The sequence below is a fragment of the Sebastes fasciatus genome, chromosome 6 (genome assembly GCF_043250625.1).
Source record: "Sebastes fasciatus isolate fSebFas1 chromosome 6, fSebFas1.pri, whole genome shotgun sequence".
NCBI lineage: Eukaryota > Metazoa > Chordata > Actinopteri > Perciformes > Sebastidae > Sebastes > Sebastes fasciatus.
Window position 1 is genome coordinate 32,998,256 of NC_133800.1, and position 26,508 is coordinate 33,024,763.

The 26,508-nt window shown below is 37.8% G+C and overlaps 1 protein-coding gene across 2 annotated transcripts in view; it reads left to right on the plus strand.

The window, feature by feature from the left end:
* mapk1 (mitogen-activated protein kinase 1) overlaps window positions 1–23,022 on the plus strand; it is a 37,771-nt gene extending 14,749 nt beyond the window's left edge. Inside the window, exons 2-9 of one of the 2 annotated variants that reach the window (XM_074639398.1) lie at window positions 10,039–10,221; window positions 11,993–12,182; window positions 12,963–13,079; window positions 13,848–13,962; window positions 15,652–15,783; window positions 16,160–16,269; window positions 17,097–17,225; window positions 17,916–18,187. In XM_074639398.1, coding sequence (XP_074495499.1) covers window positions 10,039–10,221; window positions 11,993–12,182; window positions 12,963–13,079; window positions 13,848–13,962; window positions 15,652–15,783; window positions 16,160–16,269; window positions 17,097–17,213 — 964 coding nt within the window. In that variant the 3' untranslated portion in view covers window positions 17,214–17,225; window positions 17,916–18,187. Of the gene's footprint in view, window positions 1–10,038; window positions 10,222–11,992; window positions 12,183–12,962; window positions 13,080–13,847; window positions 13,963–15,651; window positions 15,784–16,159; window positions 16,270–17,096; window positions 17,226–17,915; window positions 18,188–18,214 lie in introns of those variants that run through there. The other variant, XM_074639397.1, reaches the window with a different exon arrangement.
* The last annotated feature ends 3,486 nt before the right edge of the window (window positions 23,023–26,508 follow it).

The window sequence follows — 26,508 nt, forward strand, 5'->3', positions numbered from 1 at the left end:
GGCGGTAAGCGACCTGAATCCTGATGCATCTTATGTCGTGATGAATTTTTGTTTGTGTATTATATTATATAGTATATTAAAGGTGCCCTGTGGAGTTTTCTTGTAAACAAAGTTTCTATTGACATTCAGTGTTAAGGCCCTGACACCCCAAGCCGTCAGTCGGGCATTGATGAGCGTCTGTTGGCTTAGTTTTTGCGGTGCGTCCCGCACCGTCGGCACTAGTCTGCTCGTGTTGGAGTTTTTTCGGCCGATTCCGCATGTTGAATCTGCGGCGGAGCCAGTCGGTGAGAGAAATCACTCTGATTGGCTGTTCAACTTAAACGAATCACAGCACGAGAAGAGAAAGGGAAAGCAAGCCAATGAGTAAAGTCAAGAGGACACATACAGAAGGTTCGTCTCATTTTTCATCTTCATCTCATCTGACATGGCCATCTGGAATGAAGCCAAGTGGTGACTGAGAGTGGTGTGACACTGGTCGGCAAACGCCACTTTATTTCATGTACATATAACAACGGCTTTTATATCCGCAGTCCTCAGTCTTCCTGTTTCCCTTTTTGAATGACGAATACAGACTACCGCTTTTACTGGTGTGGAGCGTTATTTCATCTCACGTAGGCACAGAACGTACGTGCTACCTGGCCGTCGGCTGTAGTGTTTGCGGTGTGTTCAAATGCAACTTGTCGGCCAAAACAAATGCGACGCAACAGTCGGCCTTCATCGGCGCTAGTTCTTTGATGTCAGCTTGGTGTCTCTGGGTCTTTAGTCACCAACATGCACTGGGTGAATCCTTGAGGTGTAACTTCCACATACATATTCGTAAGAAAATCTTCTTCCCAGCACATTGCTGCATTTCTTGACACGTTATTGCCATCTGTAGATCAGTGGAACAGTAATCTGTATCACACGTGTAGCACAAGACAAACAAAATGTTAAAACATCACTCGAAACTCCTCAGGGAGTTATAGGGAATATATGGCATTTGCTGTGTGAAATAGCGCCGAGCTCTTTGTCTCATGTGGTTAATGTTTTATTTCATAAAAGGTATATAAAACATTTTACGATGTTCGCAGAGGTGGTGTTTGTTTTTAGGGGAGGTGGCCCACCTTGACTATAAAACACTGCAGGAGACCTTAATGTAAAGCCTGTGATGAAGTACTACACATACCAAAGTGAGGAGGATCTATATAGATTGATATCAATGCTCAGTGGTTATTGTGTGCACAGTGCAAGAAGGGAAAAGTGGCTTCCTCACAAGTTTCCTCACAGTCTGAGAAGATGATTAGAGGCATGTGTTGAATATTTTTGCTTTGCTATAATGAGATCTGCTGGTGGTCACTTATAAAACTTGACAGTGTTATATGTAGTAAAAAAGTAATTATCAGTCATTATTCCAGGATTTGTGTATTTTTCTTCTTATGGCAGAAAAAGAAAACACAAAACAAGTTTCCCTCATAAAGGCAGCATTTGCATTCTTATTTGTATGTACGTGCGCCAGTATTTTCTTGAATGATCCATTGTATTTAACAGGATGATGCTGGAGCCTATCAAAGCATGCATTTTGCAGAAGGCAGGGAAACATACCAGGTTTCCTTTCCATCATAGAGCTAGCTTATCGGATGGTGAAAAGTTCTTGGAAACTTCAACACCTCACAGTCACCTTGCTTAAAACTTGTGGTTAGTACACAGAAAGAGGAAGTGCATTTTGATAAGAAAAAAAAGAAGATGCAGCCAAATCTCTTATAGTTCATGGATAAATCATTACAATAAATATGCAGAACAGAATACATTTTTTTGTGTCCTCAAATTGTGATTTTACTTGGCTAAAGACCCCCATACTACAATTTATTTTGTTTCTACACACAGCTAAGAAGGCAATATTGTGTGAACTCTTGTGGGCGATAGTCGGTGGAGCCTGAGGCTTTACTACTGAAACCTCTCAGAGACAGAAAATGATGATATCAGTTCTCAGAAAAAGATTAAACTTCATTGATTTCTGTGCAGAAACAAAAATGTAACATGGACTCTAAAATTAAGAATACAGGTACACAAATCAAATCTAGAATAAGAAATTAAAAACAGTACATCAGTTTACAGAATAGATTTAAGCGCAACAGGAGCGCCACCTCCCAAACGCGGCATGTTTGCCCGTAAATTGGAAAATCCTACATTCGGAATGAGGTCTAATTCAGAATATCCAAACAGAATAGGCTGTTTACATGACCCGTATTCAATTCGGAATAATAGTGGATATTATTTTGCATGCAATTGTAGTCATTGTAGTTCATTGAATATTCACTTGACTTGGTGTCACACTAGTAAATGTAGTTCTGTACTGTAAATAGCACAATGCACCGTCAGCCTGTGAGTGTCGTCTGACACCTCAGCTCGCGTTGCCTTTAAAGCCTTTGCAGATCGTTGGTCTCGGTCTGTCTTGTTTGTGCATGGACGTTCATATCTGCACTTTCTCAGTACGCGTCGCCCTTAAGCATTGTGAGCTTTTCCCCTTCTTCCTTCAACCCAACCCCTTGAACATCGTCATGGTAACAGCCCTATTGCATAACACAGCGGCTGCAGTGTAAAGCCTTGTATTCCCGTCTCCATGGAAACAGAGCCCCCCCCCTGTACCGTCCTCCCCTCCTCTCTCTGTGCTCCTTCCTGGCCACTGAGCATGCTCAGAAAACAATACAGAAGCAGAGGAAACAGGAAAGGCAGCTCAGAGCAGATTCTCTTCACTGTTGCATACAAGAGCCTGCAGCTCTTATTGTCACCAGAGCATCTTTATTGAGATAAGCACAGGGGATAAATTACAAGAAAATCTGGCACCGCATTTAATGACATACCTGTATATATTAACAAAGATGTGAATAAAAGCTCTTGGAGCTACATTTACCCAAAACCGAGGGGGTCAGAAGAAAACAAGAAGTGTTGCTTTTGATTGATCAGTTTCAACCTTTCCTGAAAATTTTTGATCTAGCCGTCAGCTTGGACTGCAAGCGATGATTATTTTTTTTTATCATCAGTTGATTTTCCAGTTATTTTTTTTGATTCATCAATTAATCATTTGATCAATAAAATGTCAGAAAATAGTTAAAAATGTCCATCACAATTTCAGACTTTACAGACTATTCTCAGATTTAATTTGACATAATTAGGGCTGTCAATCGATTCAAATAGTTGATCGCTCATTTTGAAAAATGTTCTTAACCAATAACCGACCCTCGTTAACCAATTATTAATCGTTAACCGACAAGATTTGTGCCTCGTACCAGCTGCAGGAGCACAACAGATATTCGTTGACGGGAGTCCCCAGTTCACCGTCCGGGAGCGTTAACTTAGCAGCTACGATGCTGCGTGTAGTGTCGCGGACATGCAGCCACTTTCCCAGTAAAAGTCTCCACCCCACATTTAGTTTAGTTTAGCAGGTTGTCAGCTGTGTGTCTGCCCGGCGTAACGATACTTTGTCTGCCCGGCATAACTTTAGCGAGTGAGCAACAAACAGTGTGTGTATTTGTGCTACGTTAGCAGCTCTAGCATTGCCGGAGGCTTCGTGCTTGCTGCCGAACACGTAGTCTGCGTAACTTTCGCGAGTTTCCAACAGACCATGTGTGTGTTGGCGGTGAGTGTGAGGTTGTTGGTGGCGTTATAGCTGTTAACATAGGTGTAGCAGTGTGTGTATAGTTTATCTGTCGGTGAATAAATGCTACGAAACTCCTCTTCGCTCAAGCGAGCCAGAGATCGGAGCCGACTTCCTGTATCCAGCTCCGCCTCTTATTGAGCAAGGTGTGGTCAAGTCGCAATAGATGTCGTGTGTACAGAGTAACAACATAATGAAATTACAACATAGAAAATCCATATGACAAAATTGATGCACATAATGTGAACATCTATGAAAAGTTGTATCTAGGAGGATGTCAAGCAGCTTCCAGGTGTCCCCAAACAGACAAAGCCTGACCAACACGACATGTGGTCTCGGATAAACTCACATCAGTAAAAATCAAAAGGCCTGAGAGCCTGACCGCGCCATTCTCAGAAATGAAAGTCCACCCTTCAGTGATAAGGCTGAGCAGGTCAAGACTCTCCTAGTACCCTGAGGCGAGCATATTAATACTACACACTCAGCTCGGTGTACTTTGTACTTCCTCAAAAGTTCCTTCTGGTTCACGCCTGGACAAACTGACAAGGAACTGAAGGGCTTGCCTCAGTAAACATGGTGAAATGTAGAGTGAACTCATATTGTCCTCACTTCTCTCTGCACTTAACAGAGCCCCTGATTTCCTTTTTGCAATGCAAGCACTTGAGCATAAACATTTAGAGAAGACGGGGGGCAGCACGTTTAGACCATTTAAAAAAGTGTTTTAAGTGGGATTTTTTTAGATAAGTGGTTTAGCGATTAAATCATTATCCATTAATCTGTCCATTATTTAGGATCATAGGATTATTAGTTTAATTTATAAAATAGTAAAAAAAAAAAGTCCATTATTTAGGATTGTAGGATTATTAGTTTAATTTATAAAATTGTGTAAAAAATAAAAATAAATAAACTTGTCCATTTATTTAGGATTATAAATTTAATTTATAAAATAGTAAAAAAAAAAAAAATCTGTCCGTTATTTAGGATTATAGGATTATTAGTTTAATCTATAAAATAGTAAAAAAAAATAAAATAATAATAAAAAAAACCTGTCCATTATTTAGGATTATAGAATTATTAGTTTAATTTATAAAATAGTGTAACAAATTTAAATAAATAAACTTGTCCATTTAGGATAATAGGTTTAATCGCTGCTGCCGACTGCTGTTTGTTTTAGTTTTTGACCGATACGGAACGGATATGACGTCACACTATTCAATTCTGGCATTAAAAAGTCTAATTCAAAATCGTAAAAAAAAAAAAATCGCGATACATAGGTGATACGATGTTTTTTCCCCGACCCCTACTAGTTATTTAATTAAAGCAGTTAAAATATGCACAATCCCGTGTATGCATGCCAAATTAGGCATGCATTTTATCTTGTGCAGAAATGTATGCATTCAATTTTGTCATACATTTGGAGATGACGTAGTATTGTGCAGACATTAGGCTTGTGAGTTTACATCATGCATGAGAAAATGTTATGCTGTGTCAAAAATGGGTGGAGGCTACTGTATACTGTACCATTGACTGCTCTAAAAACAATCTGAAGACGTGTCTGTGCCAAACTGGCTCTGCCCTGGATCACATCTGAGCTTTGATGAATAAGTCTTGTAGCTGCCTGCTTCTCTGTGCATGACGATTGTATCTGCTGGTGTAGAACAGTTAACATGGAGAGCTATTTCCTCCCACACACACACACACACACATTCCTCTCACACAAGTGGAAAGGAAGGTCACTCATATTTCCCTCGCAGAAGGCTGGCACACTTGTGTTTACATTTCAGTCCCTACACCCCCATCACTATAGCAACTCATTTTCTTATTTTGTCATACGACGTGGGTGTTTTTCAGTCATCTCTCTCTGTTGTTTGTAATGTGCAGACATAAAATCACTCTTGGCTGTAGATGTAAATGATGGAGCTCAATATGAACTTGTGGTTTTCTCAATTAGTTATCCTGAAGGTACAGCTCTGTTGGGCAATTTCGGTTTCGTAACGGCTCCAAATGGCAGCAACTTGCAATAGTTTGACAGCAGATGACTTAGAAATCCAGAAAATCTTGGAAGCTGGAAGCAGTCATTTGCATTTTCTTGGCAGTAGGTGGTGAGTTTGGACTTGGTTTTTGGTGTGTCAGTTCCTGGGCACTCAAGATGTCTGGCCAGTTTTCGTAACACCAGACTATTATATAAATTGTCATTCTTTGGGACAGACTACAAATTAGGTGGACTGAATTTCTGTTATTACATTAAAACCTCAATGTTCTTTAATTATCAAGAACGCAATACTTTCATGTAACCCTAAAAATAACTAAAAAGGATATACATGTATTAGTCACAGCACCCAGACATCTTTTTATTCCCATTTTATTGATTTTAAAGGGCGGGAAACGGCCACTCAGCCGTCCAAAAGCAGTGACGTAGGTTTCCAAAGTAAGCTAATCAAAGCTAATCAATGAGGTTATGAACAATGTGAACGCTAGCACTAGCTGAGACAAAGTTAGCAGTGTAAAGTTTGGAAATAACTGATAAGGTTATTTCAGATTTTTTGAAGTGGGGTTGTATAAGATAAGATATTCCTTTATTAGTCCCGTAGTGGGGAAATGTTCAGTGTACAGCAGCAAAGGGGAGACTGCACAAAAACGATGCTTCAGCTAACACAGTAAAAAAGAGTTAAACAAAGTGTAACAAAATATGAACCATTTAAATAGAAGGAAGTATAAAAATAGGAGCAGTATGTATAAACTCCCACGTACTACGAGGTAAAATTACTGTTTCGTGGATTGAGTCTGGTCTGGTCTTGAAGACCGCGTTTTAACGGCTTCAGTTACTGTCGGAAACGGGCTTTCTGACAGCGAGGTAAAGTGGCTGTGGATGGGAGCAGCAGAAAAATTTATTTTTGCAAAAAAAAAATCAATAACAGTTTAACTGTACGCTATATATAGAATATTTTTACCGCTTTAACTTGCCATCGGACAGCCCTTTTTGACGGGGAACTGAAGGCATACCTTCAAAGCCACCAGACTCTATTGTCTGGGAGTTGCTGGTCTGACGCTGCCTTGATCGGTTAGTTTGTTTATTGTGTGACTTTTGACTCTGAACTAACGTGGCGTCCACGTACTGGTACTCCTGTCTGTTTCTCCAAACTTGGGAGCGTGCCGACCGTCATCTAAGTTACTGTATTTGACTTTAAGGGTGTGTATACTGTATATGTAGCAGAGAAGCAGAAACCTACGTCAGGTCACGTGGGAAAAAAGTTATTAGAAGTGCTTCGGAAAATAGCATTTTGACGCTAAAACATATGTACTTTGACCAAAGTTTTAATGTTTGAATTTGAATACATAAGGAACACCAATGTGAGGCCACAGAATGATATAAAAAACTCAAATAATGGACCCGCCCTTTAAAAACAATGAGATGACGGCTAGAGTTGGCATGCATCACGCAGGTTTGTGGGAATTCAAAATATCTCAGGCTAAGTGAGCGTGGGGAAGTTGAGACGGCCACTAAGCCAGTGAAAAGAGCCAGCAATTCACCAGTGGACATGTCTGTACCTGGACTGGTGCGGAGGAGGTTTCTCACCACAGGCACTGCCAAGACTTTAGAGCGGAATTGAACAATTAATCTGCTGGATGTCGACACACTCAAGACAATCAGTCATATGTTTTATTACACGTGTAAAACAGTAACTCCCTTTGTTAGTTTTTATTGCGTTTTGCTTGGAATCATTAATTTGGACAACAGGGTTTTGTACTAGAATACATTTATCATCACTTTCACACTCCTAACACACACCTGGACCTGCCAGCTGCTATAAAACTGCTGTTTCAGCACAGCGGCTAAAACAGAAAACAATTAAAAGCAAGCAGAGTAAACAAAAATCCAATGCTCCCAAAAGACCTCAGGGATCATTGAACATGTTAATACTTGTTGACTCAACTTAGTAAATGGTGAGCATCATCCCGACAAGAAAGGGCCTGCAGGCAAAATATACGTAGCCCAGTTTACACCACAATTATCTGTTTATGCCAAAGGGCATGTTGGCTTTCTTTCTGTTCACAAACAGGAGTTTTATGTCTGTTCAAGTGCCGTAGTGCCCTTTATCTTGATAAGATGAATATGTGTTTTTTCCAGTTTGGATATTGTTGTAATTTTTTTTTTTTTAATCAAACAATTGTTTGCATAATAAGTAAAACCTTTCTATTTACTCTTGTAGCAGTATAGTTGACACCACTCTCATTGGATTGAGTAAACCACCTCTGTTCTGTTGTGCAGATGTGCATGTGAAAGGCTCATACCTCCTAATCTGTGTGCATTAACTTCTCTGGATCTGGCTTTAGTGTGACATCTGCCAGACTCAGGAATCCCATACATGCAAACATGCTTTATCATTTCCTGTATATGTTATTGGAATTTTAAGATGCCATTCATACCAGCATTCATACCCACTGAACAAGAGGCAGGCGTTATTGAGTACTGAATATTAGTAAAGAATATCTGCAGTTAATTGAGTTTAAATACTTTATGGTCTCTTTTTCTGAGCATACGTATGAAATGTTTCAAAAGAATAGAAAATATGTGATAAAACTTGATGACATGTCATAAAATCGTAGATAAATACTATATTTACTATATACTAGAAATTATATCATTTATGAAAATTCAAAAATAAACTCTTTTGGAGGATTTAGTGATGAATTATACACGTCATTGTATTTAGGGCTGTCACATTTAACGTGATAACGCATAAACACAAATTCGTTATTACAGCACTAATTTCTTTAACGCATGACGTGATCATACGCAGCGTCACTGCATCCTCTCTGCTGAACTGCAGTAATATGGACCAGCTTGGTAGTGACTGAGCTGTGTGTCATTGTGCTAGATGTGCAGGTATCAGTACTTAAGTAGCTCTTGTGTGGAGTAAAATGTTCTCTTCCTACATCCCTGTTCTTGCTTTTATCTAACAGATACTGCAGCAGCCTCATTGTTTTCTGCTCCACGCTGTATCAGAGGGGGATTTGCTTTGTTAAGATACTGCTAATGCAAACCAGGGTTATTTTAGTCAACTGAAACTGAAAATAAGAAGTGTAAAATATTTTTAGCAAACTGATACTGGATTAAAACTATATCCTTTCAAGAAAGACTAAACTGAGAAGATATTGCCTGGTTAAAAATATTATATAAAAATATATATATTAAAATAAAATAGAAATGAACGTAAATTAATTTCAGTTTTTTAGGTTTAATATATCACAACCAAAAACGGCATGAATTTGTGTCACCTCTCGTTACATTGAAATTGAAACACAGAAATGTAACAGACTTGACCTACCAGGAGACGGCGCTATGCTGCAATTGCTTCACTAAAGTAGTGGGAAGATTAAACATTATGCGCCATTCCTACACAGTTTTCCAACCATGTATTTTGTATGTTTATGAAGCTACATGCTTCTGAGACATTATAGTTGGCCCTAACAAAAACAAACTAAAACAAAATTTATAAAAACATTTCTGAAAAACTGAAACTAAATCAAAACTAACAAACACACTTTGAAAGTAATTAAAATGAAACTAAAATTAACCTGAAAAAAATCAAAACTAAAAGAAAAACTATTAATCTATTATAACCCTGACGCATACCTGAACATTTCCTGCTGTTACTACTTCACATTAAAAGCTTTCCACATGCAAACCACAGGAAGGAAGCAGCGTTTGTCACCGAGCTTGGCGTCTGACTGCTGCTGCTCAATAAAACGTGACGTGCACAGCAATATATGAGTTAATATTTCTGTTCCTTCATGTCACTGGATCATTTAAAATATTTCAAAGGGTAATAATGTTGACAGGATGAGGGTGCTTACTGGAGTCTGTATGAACCGGTAACTCTCCAAAATATCAAGCTCCGTAGCTTTTTCTGTACCTTTTTGTTGTTACTGCATCACAGGCTTTAAGCAGTCTGGGCTGCAAGTAACGAGTATTTTCATTGTCGATTAATCTGTCGATCATTTTCTCGATTAATCAATCAGTTGTTTGCTCTATAAAATGTCAGAAAATGGTGATCAGTGTTTCCCAAAGCCCAAGATGACGTCCTCAAATGTCTTGTTTTGTCCACAACTCAAAGATAATCAGTTTATTGTCATAGAGGAGTAAAGAAACCAGAAAATATTCACATTTAATCACATTTAATCAGAGAATTTCAACTTTTTTATCTTAAAAAAAAAGATAGAAAGAGATAACAATGCCATTTTCTGCAGCAAGGATTGTGGTTATCAGTAAGATGGCTTCAGCTGCACAGAAGAGTCTGTACAGAATATACAGAACAGGAAGTTAAAACAGTGTTTAGCCTTTTCAACACTGGTGTCTAATTGTTGTTTTTTGTGTGTGTGTTTTATTTTGAATAATGCAGCTCTGCCTATGACCGGGACAGCAAGACCCGTGTGGCCATTAAGAAGATCAGCCCTTTCGAGCACCAGACGTACTGCCAACGCACCCTGAGAGAGATCAAAATCCTTCTGCGCTTCAAACATGAGAACATCATCGGCATCAACGACATCATCCGCACACCGACCATCGACCTGATGAAAGACGTGTATCCTTTTAACGCGCACCTCTCATGATTTAGACATGTCTGCAGTTTAATCTGCGGACTACAGGTTAATGGCATTAATACTTGTTTTCTTGCATTGTTAATAGCATGTTTGCGATTAGATTTTTGTGCTTTTGTGCTAATATATTTATTTAAAATTACTTCTTTGTGTGTAAGTGTGTGTAAGTTACACGCCAGCATTTGTGGTTGAATCGAGGTTTTCTGTTGTATTTTATTACATAATAGCCACCTGTCGCCATACACTTGGCACAGACGCTCTTCAGTGTAGCCCAGCAGCAACTCTAGCAAACTGGTCTGGTGCGTAGTTACTGTCAGTTTCAGAACGCAGAGTGTGTAGTTTTACACTTAATATTTTACCTAAAAGAACAGTCTGCAGCTCCTTAGCTCGCTGCTTCCTGCTCTCCAGATCAGATGAGCTTTCACCCCCACAAAAAAACCTCTCCTTCCACAGAAATGAGCTTTCTGTCACCTAATTATTAGTCATACCAAACATGGTTTTCAGTACGTACAAGAGCATCAGCTCATTTAACCACCATTTAACTACCTTAGCTACTTTGAGATTTCACTGAATTGAGAGGTTGCCCAAAATACTAATCAAGCCAGCAGCTTGGATGTCTCTTTGTGGCTCTGCCAGCTGGCAGGAACAACAAAATAAGGATAAATGTCTGAGCTAAAAGATGCAAGGTTTTTGCTTTTCTTTCTTTATTTGAGTGTGGTAGTAAAACTTAAATGTATTTTGGATACTCGGCCTGGGCAGTAAAAAAACGACTTTGTTGTACTTAAGGGGTAAGCAGCAGCAGCAGTATGAAGGAATGAATTTATCGTTTGATATCACCAAAAAATAGGCCGCTTAGAGTTATACTGTTGGTTGATTGCTCAGCCATGTTGGATACCTAGAGATCTTATTTTGTAGTACATAACAATGTGGTCCAGATGGGAATAAAAATGTGACTCATATGAGTGGTTGCATTAGACTCTCATTGTCCGTCAATTTGACGGACAGGGTTTTAAAAAATTCCGGCATAATCTATTATTACCCGTCATTTTCATTTTCATTTTTTAATGACAATAGTTCATACCGGTAAGCCTATTTAAAGCAGAGTCTGTGATTCTAATCCAATTCAGTTTTTTGTCAAATACAGCGAATATCTCCTCACGGTCCGCTTTCTGTCCGTTCTGCAAAATAATCCAGTTTTCATACACAGCCCTATCTTTTGTCAATCAATTTGGAGTATTGGACTGAAGACCGACTCACAGCTGCACACACTGGTGGCGGCACTCGCTGTGTGTGTTTGTTTTAATAATTAATATACAGAACAAGTTTATAGGTTATGCATTTATAAGGACATGTAGAGAAAAGATGAACAGAGACATGACACTGCGCGGTCTCTTTTCATGTCAACACACAAAAGCAACCGAATAATTTTTTTCCGTAGTCTTTACCTCGGACAGATGACGCTTCACTGGGAGGAAATCCCGCAGCGTGCGTTCGTTGTGCACCAGCGGCGCAGCTGCATCGGCACCGCTCTGTGACCATTCGGGTCTCCAAGTCCTCCAAGTCCTCCAAGTCCTCCTCCAGTCCTTCAAACTGATGGGCGGCCTTCAGATATTTCCATCGTTGTTAAAAAAATTCAGTCAATGACAGAAAATATTTGGTTAACACGACCTCTGACTCATATATGAACAGGACAACGTTTTAAAATTGCTTTTCCACAACATTAAAGTAGAAGTTCTTTAACGTGGCACCGTGCAGATACATTGTCCAGGACCTCATGGAGACGGACCTGTACAAGCTCCTGAAGACTCAACACCTGAGCAACGACCACATCTGCTACTTCCTCTACCAGATCCTACGAGGGCTCAAGTACATCCACTCTGCCAACGTCCTGCACCGCGACCTGAAGCCCTCCAACCTTCTGCTCAACACCACCTGTGATCTCAAGGTAGCGTCTCAAAGGGAAATGACATCGGGCTGCCCCGTCGTATTCAATTAGTCGACGAATCAGTCGTTTTGGTCTTAGTCGACTAAAATTTCTTTAGTCGTTTTTAATGCTTTTTTCATGCTGAATGACTTATTTCTAAGAAACTTATGAACACATCTCTGGTAAACAAGATTTAAAGTGGTGCTTTTGTGTGATTCTTTGTGGAGAAACTCAGTTTTACAGATCTGTCAATTAAAGTAACTTAGCGATTTAGTCAACAAAGTCGTATAGGTGTTAGTCGACAGCCGTAAATTACGTTGGGCTCCTTTTCTTTTCTTTTTTTATTATATCTGTATATATCGTTACATTTCCTTTCCTTTCTGTTATTTAAACATCTTGACACACATTTTTTATCATTGGGCTTATTTTCAGTCACTGATCATCCATATTTTGTTTCATATTTAAGATTGGTTGATGATTTTCATGCCAAACGTTACAAAATTTGGCCTCTTAAGCCTAAATGTCATTGTTTTTAGTGTCCCATGATGGTCTAAATGCTGGCATTGAAACACTGAAAACTGATTCCTCCATAAAGATCAATATTAGCTAGGGCTGTCAATCGATTCAAATATCTAATTACAAATTATTTTTTATTCAAAATGTACCTTTAAGGGAGATTTGTCAAGTATTTAATACTCTCGTACTGAACATGTTTTTCAACCTGTTGATTGTTTTATGACATCCAGCTGGCATCTTCTAATGTTGCCGTCATTCATCGCCGTGTCTCTCGTCTCTTTGCAGATCTGTGATTTTGGTTTGGCTCGTGTGGCCGATCCCGACCACGATCACACCGGGTTCCTAACGGAGTACGTAGCCACACGTTGGTACCGAGCACCTGAGATCATGCTCAACTCCAAGGTGAGCGTCCTCACCTGCCGTAAACATGTTGACAGTCGGGGGGGCAAAAGAACGAGTGAATGTTTGTTTGTTTTTTTAGTTTCTTTGTTTGTTTTGCTAGGACACCTGAAAATATGATCTCCGTTTGTGGTTACTTTTACTGATCCTCGGGGGGAAATTGGGACATTACAGTTATTCTTATGCTGTATATAAGCATAAGAAATATAAGAATAGAAATAAAGGAGAATGTAAATGATGTACATAATGCTACAAAATATAACACAATATATGTAGAGTAATGTGAATAAATAATAGAAATAAAGAGTGGGATCTATTAAGTGTTATTAAATATAAATGCAAGAATACTATAAATAAGAGTTAAATAAGAATACTTCTTGAAATGTACAGTATAAATATATAAATGCAGTATTAATGAGTATTGCACAGTTGAATTATTGCACAAATTATTGTACAATTAAGTTAAAACCTCCATCGTGCATTTTATTTTGTAAAGTTAAATATGTTGGTAAAGCATATTGACTGCAGGTGCAGTATGAGCTTTTTCTATATATTTTTTTTTAAATCTTAAATTTGTCTTTCTGAATCCTGCAGATGGTCAGAAGAATGAAGCTCTAGTAATTAAGGCCTTTATTCTTACTGGGCCCAACAAGACTTAACTTAATACTGTTTTCATTCATGCTATGTTAATGCTATGCATGTCCACCTATTGATTATTGACTTTAAATGTGCTGTAGTCATGACTGTGTCTTTGTGCCCCTTTAATCTCAGGGCTACACCAAGTCCATAGACATCTGGTCAGTGGGTTGCATCCTGGCTGAGATGTTGTCCAACAGGCCAATCTTTCCTGGAAAGCACTACTTGGATCAGCTTAACCACATTTTGGGTAATAATTCTCTTTATGTGCAGTGTTTTTAGGATTGATGTGGTGCTGCGATATTGTCGTTTAAACTATCGGCAAACCCAGAAAAACTAAAGAAAATAGTTTAAAAATAAAATAATTAGTTTTTTTTTTGGGAGGGAAAATTGCTAGTTTGACATTTAGCTTGTTTTTCTTTCTGAAAAAAAATACATTGAGAATTGAGAACATTTTGTTTTGTAGGATAACGTTCAATCTGGCATCATTTGTGTTAAAGTACAAGTCAATAAGGACTCAAATTTAAATAGTCAAAAAGAAACCTGGACTCATTTGGGTAAACATTGTTGCCATTTCGTCAACAAGATTGTTTCAGAAAGTTTTGGATAAGTGTTTAGAGGTTTCAAATGTGTTTTATTGTATAAACAATATACAGATTATTCTTCTTAAAGGGACTGTTTGTAACTTTTTAAGCGTATAAATGTAGCGGGTCGGCACACATGCACGTTCGCATATGCGCGCTCGCGTGTGGCCGGAGCCTCGTCTCCGCTGCCTGCTCTCCTTCACTCAGACAGCGCTCGCGTCCTCCACCTCTAGCCGTTCATGCGCGCTCACTCCACACTGCAGAAGAGTAAGTTTAGCTCTGAGAATATCTAGTGAATGCACAGGGGACGTTTGTGCAGAAATAAATGCTGCAGCTCCTCCAGACCAACAGAGGTTTCCCGTGTCTTGTGAAGTGACGGAGCTCCTCAGCGAGTAACGTTGTCTTCTCGTTACCGACCGGGTACCGGTGTCTCATCTGCTCTTTCCGGCTGCGGGCGGAGAGAGCAGGGAGACACGCTGCAGAGCCCCGCTGCATCAGCCTGCACTTAGGCAGGAAAAGCCAACACTAGGATCAGATCTAAATCATGTTCATGGAGAGACCTTCGTCTGGTCAGCTAACATTACTGCCAAGCAGCTGAAATATAGTGATATTGTGGTTTTAGCTGACGTGTGTCGCCTCACTGTTTTGAGCGATGCTCGTTCAGGTATATTTAGAGCGAGCAAGCGTGAGCCCGACGCTGACTTTCGTTGATTTCACGGCCACAGGTGTCGCTGTTAACAAGCATTTGTGAAAGTTACAAATAGTCCCTTTAATAATAATAATGATTATTATATTCTCAATCACTAATATTAGTTGAATGTAAACCATGTTTGCTGGAGTGGAAGCTGTTTAGATATTTACGTCTCAAATAATTGTTTATGTAGCTCAACATGAAAATCTGATAATTTTGAAATGGAAGATGAAGTAATATATATTGTGCCCATCTCTCTCGCTCTCTTGATTATATATTTACAATAAGTATATCATGTTGGTCGTCCTGTAGCATATTTTAATAACTTCATGTTTTCCTTTAAGTCAAATGTGAATCTGTTGCCAAATGCAGTTTTGGTTCAGTCTGCATAAAAGATTTGACAACTTTAGAGTTGCACTAAACTTTCACACCCTCTGATGCCGGTCCGCTGATACTGTAGCTGTTAATATTCATTTATAAAGTTGTACTTTTTGGTGCTAGACCACATACTGATTCTCCCATCTGTCATTTTGTTGTGCCTTCAGACGGTTACGTTAACAGGGGATGTGTAAATTAGTTGTAGCAGAGTTGTGCACTTGTTCAAGCTGTTTTTAAAAAGACTCTAGAAGTAATTCTTCTCTATAATCTTGTATTTGTCCTTCAGGGATCCTGGGTTCTCCCTCTCAGGAGGATCTCAACTGCATCATCAACATTAAGGCTAGGAACTACCTGTTGTCACTGCCTTTGCGCTGCAAAGTGCCGTGGAACCGCCTCTTCCCCAACGCTGATCCCAAAGGTCAGAGCCAGGACAAACTCTTCATCGACTAACATGATTACAGGAACAAAACATTTACCCACCACCACAGGCAGCAGTCAAGCAAACGAAGTGGCAATGTTTGGGGGTGGGAAACTAGAGGAGTAGATTAGATGTAACCTGTCCAGTTCCATTGTGACTTCAGGGTACAAAACTAGATTATATTAAGATTTTAAACGTGCAACAGCTCAAACAATTAGTCCCGCACAGCTCAGTAATGCCTTATAAAATGTGTAAAATCAAAAAAGTGAGTCTCATAATCTAGACAGCATGTAGGGAGTGACGGTGCCCTCTAGTGGGCAGGAGTGCTCATTATTGTTTCAGAATCCTGTTAAATGTTCTCCTCCTTGTGCTGCAGCTCTGGACCTGTTGGACAAGATGTTGACCTTTAACCCCCACAAGAGGATCGAGGTGGAGGAGGCCCTGGCACACCCTTACCTGGAGCAGTATTACGACCCCACAGATGAGGTGAGACGCTCGTCTGGGGCTGTTAGATGTCAGATTGTGCTACATGGGCCTGTTTGGAATGAGGATACGTAATCTTATGTTAATCAAGACGTCATGTTTGGAGTTATCTGTTCCTGTTATGTAACTTTTAAATGTCTAAAAACGACAAGAATTAGTTATATATTTTGTTGAGTTGTGTACTTATATTATCCCAAATGTTTCCAACAATGTTCAAACCCAGAGGAATCATTAATTTTAATCAAGGTAACGTGTGCGTTACAATCTAAACTAAATAACGATATATTTCAACCGGATGAAGGATTTTAGTCATCGGACGTCTGGATCTGAAGTTATCAGAGAAATAGCTGAGCAACAAACGTTAGCGGCAGCTCAACTCGCAGCCCCTCCAAGACGTCCTGTGTCCGCCGAACAGCATCGGAGAAGCACTGATTTTTAACGTAAAAACTGCTTTATTCAGTGTTTTTACCGGTTTTAATCACCTGGTCCGTTTGTTTTGGAGAGGAGGAGACCTCTGCGGTAAAAACGCCTGAATGATGAACACTGAAGGAAGAAGCTCACGGCAATAGTGGTGAAGACAACAACTCCCATGATCCCACACTTCTTCACGACGTCACCAAACTCTGTCTTTTGTTATTGTTTTGATTGAAAGACCCCTAGTGGCAGAAAATGACATATTATGCGTTTAAACCTTAAATATATCCACATAACTGAATGATGGTGAACATATTTTAAACATGGGGAATTAGATGTAGCTGTTCTGTCGTAGATTGCTCAGTGGGATCAACACCAGAAGTCTCTAACATCGTCCTCTCTGCCTTTCTGTGTAGCCTGTCGCTGAGGCCCCATTCAAGTTTGACATGGAGCTGGATGACCTACCCAAAGAGACACTGAAGGAGCTCATCTTTGAAGAAACTGCACGTTTCCAGACCATCTTTAGGTCCTAACATCTCACACAGGTACGTCCGCATCGCATGCAGTCCAGCTTATAACCTGAAAACCAACTTAAACTCAAGAGAGGGACCGTGTTCAGAGCTACAGGTGCAGAACAATATCACCATTAGCTGCACTGAAGTCTTGAAACAACCAACTTTTCAAGGGTGACCCTCATCTCCGCCTCTACTTTAAAAACACACAAAAAAAGCGACTGCTTCATTTTTGTTGAATTTAACAACTCACCACTCAAGAGCTGAAGCAAAGACCTCTCACTGCACAATTAATAAATGAATACATTTTGCTTCTGTAGAGTATGAAGTAGAGGTTCACCAGGATAAAACTGCTTTTAAAAACCATCTATCTGAACGGGCACTTTAAAGGTTTCACCACCAAGTATAATTATCAGAATCAGCTTTGTGTCATCCACGTAGACACACACAGGGACTTTTTTCATCGCACTCACATTACACCGAAACAGACAAGCCGCTAAAACAAGGACAAGAATATTATACTATTTAAAAAAAGGTGAAAATATAAAAGTAATAGGCGATAACTTCTCCTCAGATGTGGTGTATTTCCCCCCCTGATCTCTGCTAACCACCAGCTGCTCCCTGACAGGCCTCTTGTTGTGATAATAACTATCAGAGCTACATGTTGTAGCCTATCATCTGCTCTGTGTCAGCGTATGTAATTACTGTGTTTCCTCTCTGCAGCATTTCCATGCATAACATGAGTCTACTGAAAAGGAAACCGAGTGTGACATCTCCTGAATTATAGCACAAAGCTGCTCTCTGCAGTGACAACAGTGTGTTAGTGCAGCTTTAAAATGTATTTTCACATCTTAAATTTCACTTATTTCAGTATCTGTAAGTTCTGTTAATGTATCTTTAACTTTATACTGCCTACTGTCACTTTAAGTTAATAAAAGATGTTTATTTTGATTACTTGAAATAAAGAGGAAAAACAAGTATGTGACAGCTCATGACACGGTCGCTGTTTCTTCTCCCTCCAGATGATTCTGTGGACTGGCTTCTGCTCCTCCTCGCCCTCCACACTGTTGCTGTGATTTTGTTTTCTTTTTGGGTTTTTATTTTCCTCTCCTGTTGTCCACATCACCTGGATTCCTTGGGTCTCACTCGTCAAGTCCACTTTGCTCAGGAATGGCGTCAGGAATCAATCAATCAATCATTCTCCTGTCTCTCTTTTCTCTCTCTCTGAGGTGAGGGGTGAGGGGAGGTCCACATCACAGCTTACAGTTTGGGGGCTGATTTTGTGTTTTAAGCCAAGATAACAATTTTGTGTGTGTGTCTCAAAGGCTCTGGCTATTCCTATTCAAGACCTTTTTATGTCCAGTTGAATGACAGTGATAGACTAGCTGTTGTGCGTGTTTTTTTGGTGCAACTGTCGTGGTTATAACTCTGCCTACATTGCACAAACAAACAACGGTAGATTACTTATAAGAATCATCCATTGTAAAAAAAAAAAAAAAAGGGGTCTTTTGAATTTTTTAACCTTTGTCGCACTGTTACAAGGGATACCTTGATCTTTTTTCTCTCTTTGAAAAAAGAAAAAACCTGAATTAAATCAACTGATTTATGCAATGAAAACACATAATCAGCCACATATTTGTGGGTCAAAAGCCATCACTTGGTGTTGAGGATCTATATTTTAACAAAGACCTATTTCAATCCTCACACAGAAGGCCCAAATGCAAATATAAATATATATATATATATATAGCCCAAAGAGTCTTAAGATATGTTAATGGCAAGAGTGATGATAGAAGGTGAATCAGATCTTTTGTTTCTTTTTATTAAACACAAAAAAATACCCGTTTTCATTTCCCATCGGCTTCAGTAAAATGTCAGGTTGTGTATAAATGCACCAAATTAAAAGTGCATTGAAGGATTTCACCATCAATTTCTGCCTTAGCCATGAGAAACCTAAAGGATATGTCTGTTTATTTCATACAAGTCTGTATGTACAGTATGATATTTTTTCATATGGGAGAAAATTTACAGCGTCAGGACAAGAATTCAGTTATCACACAACTTGTTTTCGTCCGGAGGAAATGTTGTCGTGCCTCCTTTTTTTTTTTTTCCTGTTTCGTGTTTTCTTTTTCTCTCTCGCCTTGTTAGAATAATACTGTGCCCTTTGCATGACTGTTATAAGCTCTGTATACAAAGACGACGATGTTAAGTGCCACAACAAGAGCGCCCAGGCTCTTTCTGTTCAACCTTTTTTGTGGTATATCACACTTCCCAATCACATGGTGCTTTTTGTCCTGTTTTTTTCTTTTGCTTCAGCATTTTCTTTGTCTGTTTTTTATGTCGTTTCTATTTACAGATTTACTCGTTTTTAGCCAAACTCCATCTTGCATGCTGAGACGTCTCGTTGTGGTTGCAAATAGGAGAATAACCATATATCTGTATTTATACCAATCACACAGGAACATGTTGTTTCCTCAACCTGAGAAATGGCATCCAGGCACGATACAGTTGAAATGATACTCAAACTTAACAGATCAGGTTTTTCATTTCGTCCGTTGTAACATTTTTTTTGCTTTAAATTGCACATTTTCACGCTGATAACCGTTGGCAGTGTCGGCACCAGCCGACAGTTGGCGTTGTCAGCACCAGCCGACAGTTGGCGTTGTCAGCACCAGCCGACAACTGCAGTAAAAAAAAGAAGCAGCAGAAGTCAAGACCATCAGTTCTTGTCGGTAACTGCTCATTAAAGACTGTTGAATTTGAAGAATTTATTTCAAGCGAAAGGAATTAAGACTTTAAAAATTATATATATGGAAACTTTGGGGGGGAGAAACAAACAAGCCAGAAGCACCGAGGCTTCAACCAGCCGTGTCTTTCATTTGAGCAGCACTGCAGCGTCTAATGGCTGTCATTTCAGTTTGTTTACAAGTGGGCCTCAAATATATTCAGTTTCATGTTAACACCTAGCATTTGGTTAGGTTAGAGTACTGCAGCATCAAAATTAAAGCTCATTCAGTGATGTGTGAGTGACCTAATGAATGAAACAGAGTATTATTTACGACACTAAAGCATCTCATTGTAGACCTGAATGGATTCTTCAAGAATATGTCTCCGCTGGCACTTAAATAAATTAGAGATTTAAATATAAAATAAGACCATTTCAGAACTATTGAGCAGCTTCAGCTGATTTTTCATTCTTTACAATGATGTGAGAGAAGTATTGGGCGAGCTGTAAACTAACTTTTTATGTTTCTGACAGAAGATGAGCGAAACTAAAACTCAACTTTTGACTCTTTTTCTACATTTGCATACATGTCAAAAAGCAAGTTTGAGTTGTACAAACATTTCTCTTGAGGGCAGAGCTGCTCTGGTCGAATTAAATCACATTTTATATTTGACTTTTGTTCTGGCTGAAACTTAGACTGAAACTAAGTAGAAGCTGAGAGAGAGGAGACTAGTGCTCCGCTGAAATGCACTCAAGCCATAATCTGTCGGTGTGGTGCAACTCTGACCACAGCCAACAGTGATGTCACGGTGTACTGACACAGCCTGGAGTACACTTCTATGTCACTGCAGCCAGGTGAGAAGTTAAACAAACAAAAAAAAGATTTTCAGATGTTGTTCAGAAGTAAGACTCCAGATTAATATGTAATTATCAAGCTAGACCTGAGACGACAAATGTAAACGTCTGGTAACGCTTTATTTTACAGGCCTGTAAATTCTGAATATTCACAAGAAGTTTTCTGGAAAGAACTGTAATTTGGTTGATTGTAGGTAAATTAGAGACCATGTTCAATAGAGCTACAACAAACCATTGTTTTCACCATCGTTTAAAGAGGACCTATTATGCTTTTTACCCTTTCCTTTAGTGTGTTATATAGTTTTTCTGTGCATGTAAAAGGTCTGCAAAGTTACTCTCACCCACAGAAACACTGCTCCCAAACTGCCTGAAACTTGATTGAAGTGCCGCCTTTTCTTCCATAACGTGGTGATATCACCAAGTAACACACTTTGCCTAGCGGCTAGTTTGGCATGCCCTCAAACAAAGCTAGTTAGAGCGGAGCTGAAGAGTTTGGTTCGGTTGACCAATCACAACAGAGTGGATCGGTATGATAAAAATAAAGTGTTTTTTGAACATTAAAGCTATTAAACGTGTTCCAGTAGAAACCCCAAATAAAAGCAGGCACCTGAAAATCAGCATAATAGGTCCTCTTTAATCTGTTGATTTGTTTTTATGAGTAATCGTTTGGTCTGAAAATTGTGAAAAATGCACATCACAACTTCCATGACGTTTTTTATCCCAACAACAGTTGATATTGAGTTAACGATGATATGAAACTGAGAAAAACAGCAATCCTCATATTTTGAGAAGCTGTAACCAGCAACAGTTTAGTGTTTTACCTTTTAGTAAACGACTTAAACAATTAATCATTTATCTGAATTGTTGACGATTTAATCAACTAATTTTTGCATCCTTAGTGTTAAATTGCTCTTCTTCCAATTAATCAACTCCAATTAACTGCTAAGATACCGTAACCTAGGAGTCTTTTAGGCAGCGCGCAGCAGGTCAGACACCAAAATGTGCAATTTTTACAAAGTTTCTAATAATAACTTAATGATGTCCCTTCAAGGAAATTCTTCTGAACACATTTAACTTAAATAACTGCCTCAACTTTGTCTCTATTTTCCATATAATTGATTTGAACTTACACAGGAAACTTGCATGAAAATATAAGGGAAATAACAAACCTGTACAAATAAAGTGTTACCAGAAAATATCATATAAAGTTTATATTTAAAAAATAAAAATTTTGATCAAAGTTCCCTCTTTGCTCTCACCCAAAAAACTTTTGTTGGTTCTGTCGACGGAGATTTAACTCATCTGATGACATTTGAAAAATGACCAAACTCCATTGCAGAAATGACCATTTTTGCACTCTCAAAGTTCACCTGAGCAGACGTTGAACGTGAGGTAAAGACTCGTCTGTTCCCAGTGCTCCTCACTCTCGCTGTACACACCTGTCTGTCACTCGATTATTAAATAAATGCACTTGCTTCTACAGTAGTTGGGATGGGACTTGTAATCCGAGGTGCCTGCCGGGACTTGACTTGCCTGTAGATAGTCATTTTTTGGGGTGGGGTTTAGTCAGAACATTGAGGGCACTGGAAACCTTACTGGGATTAGTTGTATAAAAAAAAGCTTCTGCTGAGTTCTTTGTGCAACCTGTCTGTTTGTGCCTTTTTTGATAGTCTTGATATCCAAGATTTGATGTGCAGCTTTTGTTCAGTCGGGAATCCGTTTGTAATCGCAGTATACGCTCTTAAAAATGAACACAATCAAGTCTGAGGGTGGGAGGGGTCGCGGGAGGGCATCCTTATCTTTCAGTTATGTACATTTTAAAGAGATTTGTTGCCACAGCTGTGTGATTTGTGACTGTATTGAAAAGATGAAAAGCAAACATTTATATTTTTTGCGTTACCCTTTTTGTTTTTTGGTTTTTTTGGGGGTGGGGGGGGGGGGTGTTTTTGTGCAGATATTTTTATTGTAAAATGAATGTTATGTTTCTATCAGACACTAATCTTGTTTGAGTTGTCTCCAGTGGAACTACTTCACTCTGTATGTTTTGATCAGTATAAACCTTTAATTGTGTAGTTAACATTTCTGAAAAAAAATAAAATAAGATCCTTGGTTGTATTTTAAAGGTTCCTGTTTGACCTGCCATAGACATTGTTTGAATTGGTCAGTTTTATTTTGCTGTCGTGTGAAGGATTTGACTTGAACGAAGCATTTCTTTGCTATTATTAAAGACTGACTGACACTTTGAAAAAACTGTTTTTTCGAATGTTTCTTTTTTTGTTTTGCAACTCTGCCATTTTAAATAGACGTTCATTAAAAACACTGTACCTTCATTAACATCTCTGTGACCACTTCTTTAACTGCTATTACACGGCTTTGATTTCTTTATAACAGACCGTTGCTATGGGTGCAGTTCTGATGTCGGACTCTGGCAGAACATTTTTGTGCCAAATTATTGATTTATTCAGTAAGTAGCCGTGTAATAAGCAGGATAATGAACAGCGAGCGGGTCATTATCGTGAAATAACCCCCTTAAGGGGCGATGCAAGACCTGGTTTATTTCACAACAATGACCGGCATGCTCTACATTATCCCTTATTTAATGAGAAGAGTGAAAATTTGTCATAAAGATGGTGTATTACTCCAAAAACATGAAGCGTGACTGTTACTGTCTGCCACGTTTCATTTTGCAATTGTATTTTCCACTTCAAGACTTTCGGGGACGAAAACGTTTTTATCTTAATCTATAATAATACATCATTGATTTATTATATTTTGTATTATTAAACAGAATCTGCAAAGTTATAAAATAAATGTAGTGGAGTAAAATGTACAATACGTGCCTCTAAAATGTAGTAGAGTAGAAGTATAAAGTAGCAGAAATTGGAAATGAGTATCTCAAATTTGTACTTAATTACAGTATTTATGTCTGTTGCCCTTAAAATATTTATTAAATTTAAAGGAAATTTAAAATATTTTTTAATAGTATATCTATTTAGTTTAGATCCAAGCATGGTGCAGTAAATACTACAGACACTATACATAAATAGTAACTACAAAGTGTATTGACACGAAAATAATCACAAATATTCATCATTTGTCATTTTACAACACGGTTACACCATGAAATGTACGCTATAGCTCCTTCCCGTTACACACACATAGAACATATATATATAAATATTTAAATTATAAATATACACAGTTATTTATATATTTATACACATATACTGTATATCTATACACGTGAACAAATGGCGATGAGGAAGTTGCAGTAAATAATTAAATAGAAAAAATGCAAAAAGTGAGAAAAACAAGTAGGAAATGCTGAAGAACATATACAATAATAAATTGACTCCAAAATGAATGGACCGCTAAAAAAAAGTTAAGAAACATTTTATGTCTTTATCTGCAAAGTAATTAAAGTTATACAATAAATGTAGTGGAGTAAAATGTACAATATTTGCCTCCAAAATGTAGTGGAATACAAGTATAAATTAGCTAAAATGGAAATACTCAAGTACAAGTATCTAAAATTTTTACATAATTACAGTATTTAAATAAATGTTCTTGGTTACTTTCCACTACTGGAGAGGTTCGAAATGTTTCCTCCTGTGAGGACTTCTCTCTGTCATCTAATGATGCAATTTCGTGTTGTCTTATTTTTAAGAAGAATTGCCTTTAAAATGTATTAAATTTAGAGGAAATTTGAAATGTTTTTTTTTTAAATATCTATTTAGTTTTGGATCAAAACATGGTGCAGTGAAAATGATAAATCATCAAGAGGAATCAGTAATGTTTTCATCTTTTTAAAGTCTAATTTTAACAAAAAAATGCATGTAATGCATTTAATAAATCCTCATGTTCAACAGATTGAATTATCTCACTCAACTGTATTATAGAGACTTTATGCCGTGGTGTCCTTCAGGGGGCGCTGTTGTATCAGCTAATAACATCTACTGCAGTCTGTCCTTTGTCCAGTCAGCAGTGTGATTCACTTTTTGTAGCCTACAAGCAATAAAAATGTTTAAAATTCAATTGATTTACTTCGATTTTAAAAAGGTTGACATAATTGTTTTCTTTTTAAAAGAAGAGAATAATCCCCATTTATTTACCTGATAAAATAAATGTACGAAAATGAATACAAATTTAAACCTATTTGCTTCTCAAACACTGTACAAAAACAAAAAATACAATGAAGGTGGGGAAATTAGGTTTAAGAAAACGCAAAAAATGTTTTATATTTATATATATATATATGTGTATATATATATATATATATATTTATATATATATATATGTGTATATATATATATATATATATATATATATATATATATATATTTATGTATATATATGTATATATATTTTTATATTTATATACAGTATATGTATATATATATATATATATTTGTATATTTATTTATATATATATATTTGTATATATATATGTTTGAATATTTATTTACATATATATATATTTGTATATATATGTTTGTATATTTATTTATATATATATATTTATTTATATATATATTTATATATATATTTTTTATATTTATTTATATATATATATATTTAAATAAAATATATAATAAAAAGTCATTATTTTAACCCTGACATAAACATGTATAGTAAAACTACAGTAAACACCAGAATTAAACCTCAATCAATTGTATTGATTTGTTTTGGTGGGGGTTTGTTTACTTGCTCTTCTTAACCACGTGCTTGCAATGCGGCCACGCATGCGCACTGGGTAGTATCAGCTTTTGCTGTTGGCACGCGTCTGTTTCGGTGGCGCGCACAGCCAAAAACAACCCTCAGCCCCGCGAGCGCGCTCGTCCAGCGTGTTGATTGGCTGTTGAGATGTAGCCCCGCCCATCCTCGCAGCGGATTGGTCAGACGGAGATTCTACTTGTCGCTGATTGGACGCTATTTGTAGAAGCGGCTGTGTAGCTAGGCTACTGTTGCCTTCACGTACCTCTCCAAAGATCAACTTTAAGAGTTTTTAAAGATGAAGACATGTGCTTTCTGTTGTTTTGTTTGGATGAAGCAGCTTTAATGGATCCAACAGACTCTGTAACAAGTAATAGTGAAAGCAAAAACATAAAAAGTGGTGATTATTTACTTAATAAACAGCTGTTGACATGATTTCTGACTTCATTGTGACAAAGTAGGTTTAAGTTTCCAAGCTTAAAATATACATATTCAACTAACACTGGAAATAAATAATGAAAGTAGCCTAATACAACAAACTGTAGGCTGCTTTTGCTGTTTTGTTCTTTGTTTTTGTTCCATGTTGAATGTTTCCTCATAGGTCAACTCCATCCACTGAGGAAGAAAACCAGATGTGGTTGAAAACTTCTATTACATGTAAGTTACTATTCTAACTTTTATGTTTTTGAGCTATAATGTTTGTATTTTAAAGTATATTCTGAATTGTTTGACTATAGATTGTTGCTGTTTATTGTCATCAATGTATTCCTGTGCATCATGTGTTAAATGTCTGGCTACAAACCAACTTTCCTTTGGGATAAAAATGTGGAATTTGTTCAGACATGTTCCATGTTGAATGTTTCCTCATACGCTCTTAAAACTACAGTATTTGTTTCACAAACACTGTATAAAAAAATAAAATGAATACAATGAAAGTGGTGAAAATTAGGTTTAAGAAAAAATACAAAAAAAGTGAATATAATTTATATTTTCTAAAACAAAATTATACTATAAAAACTGTTG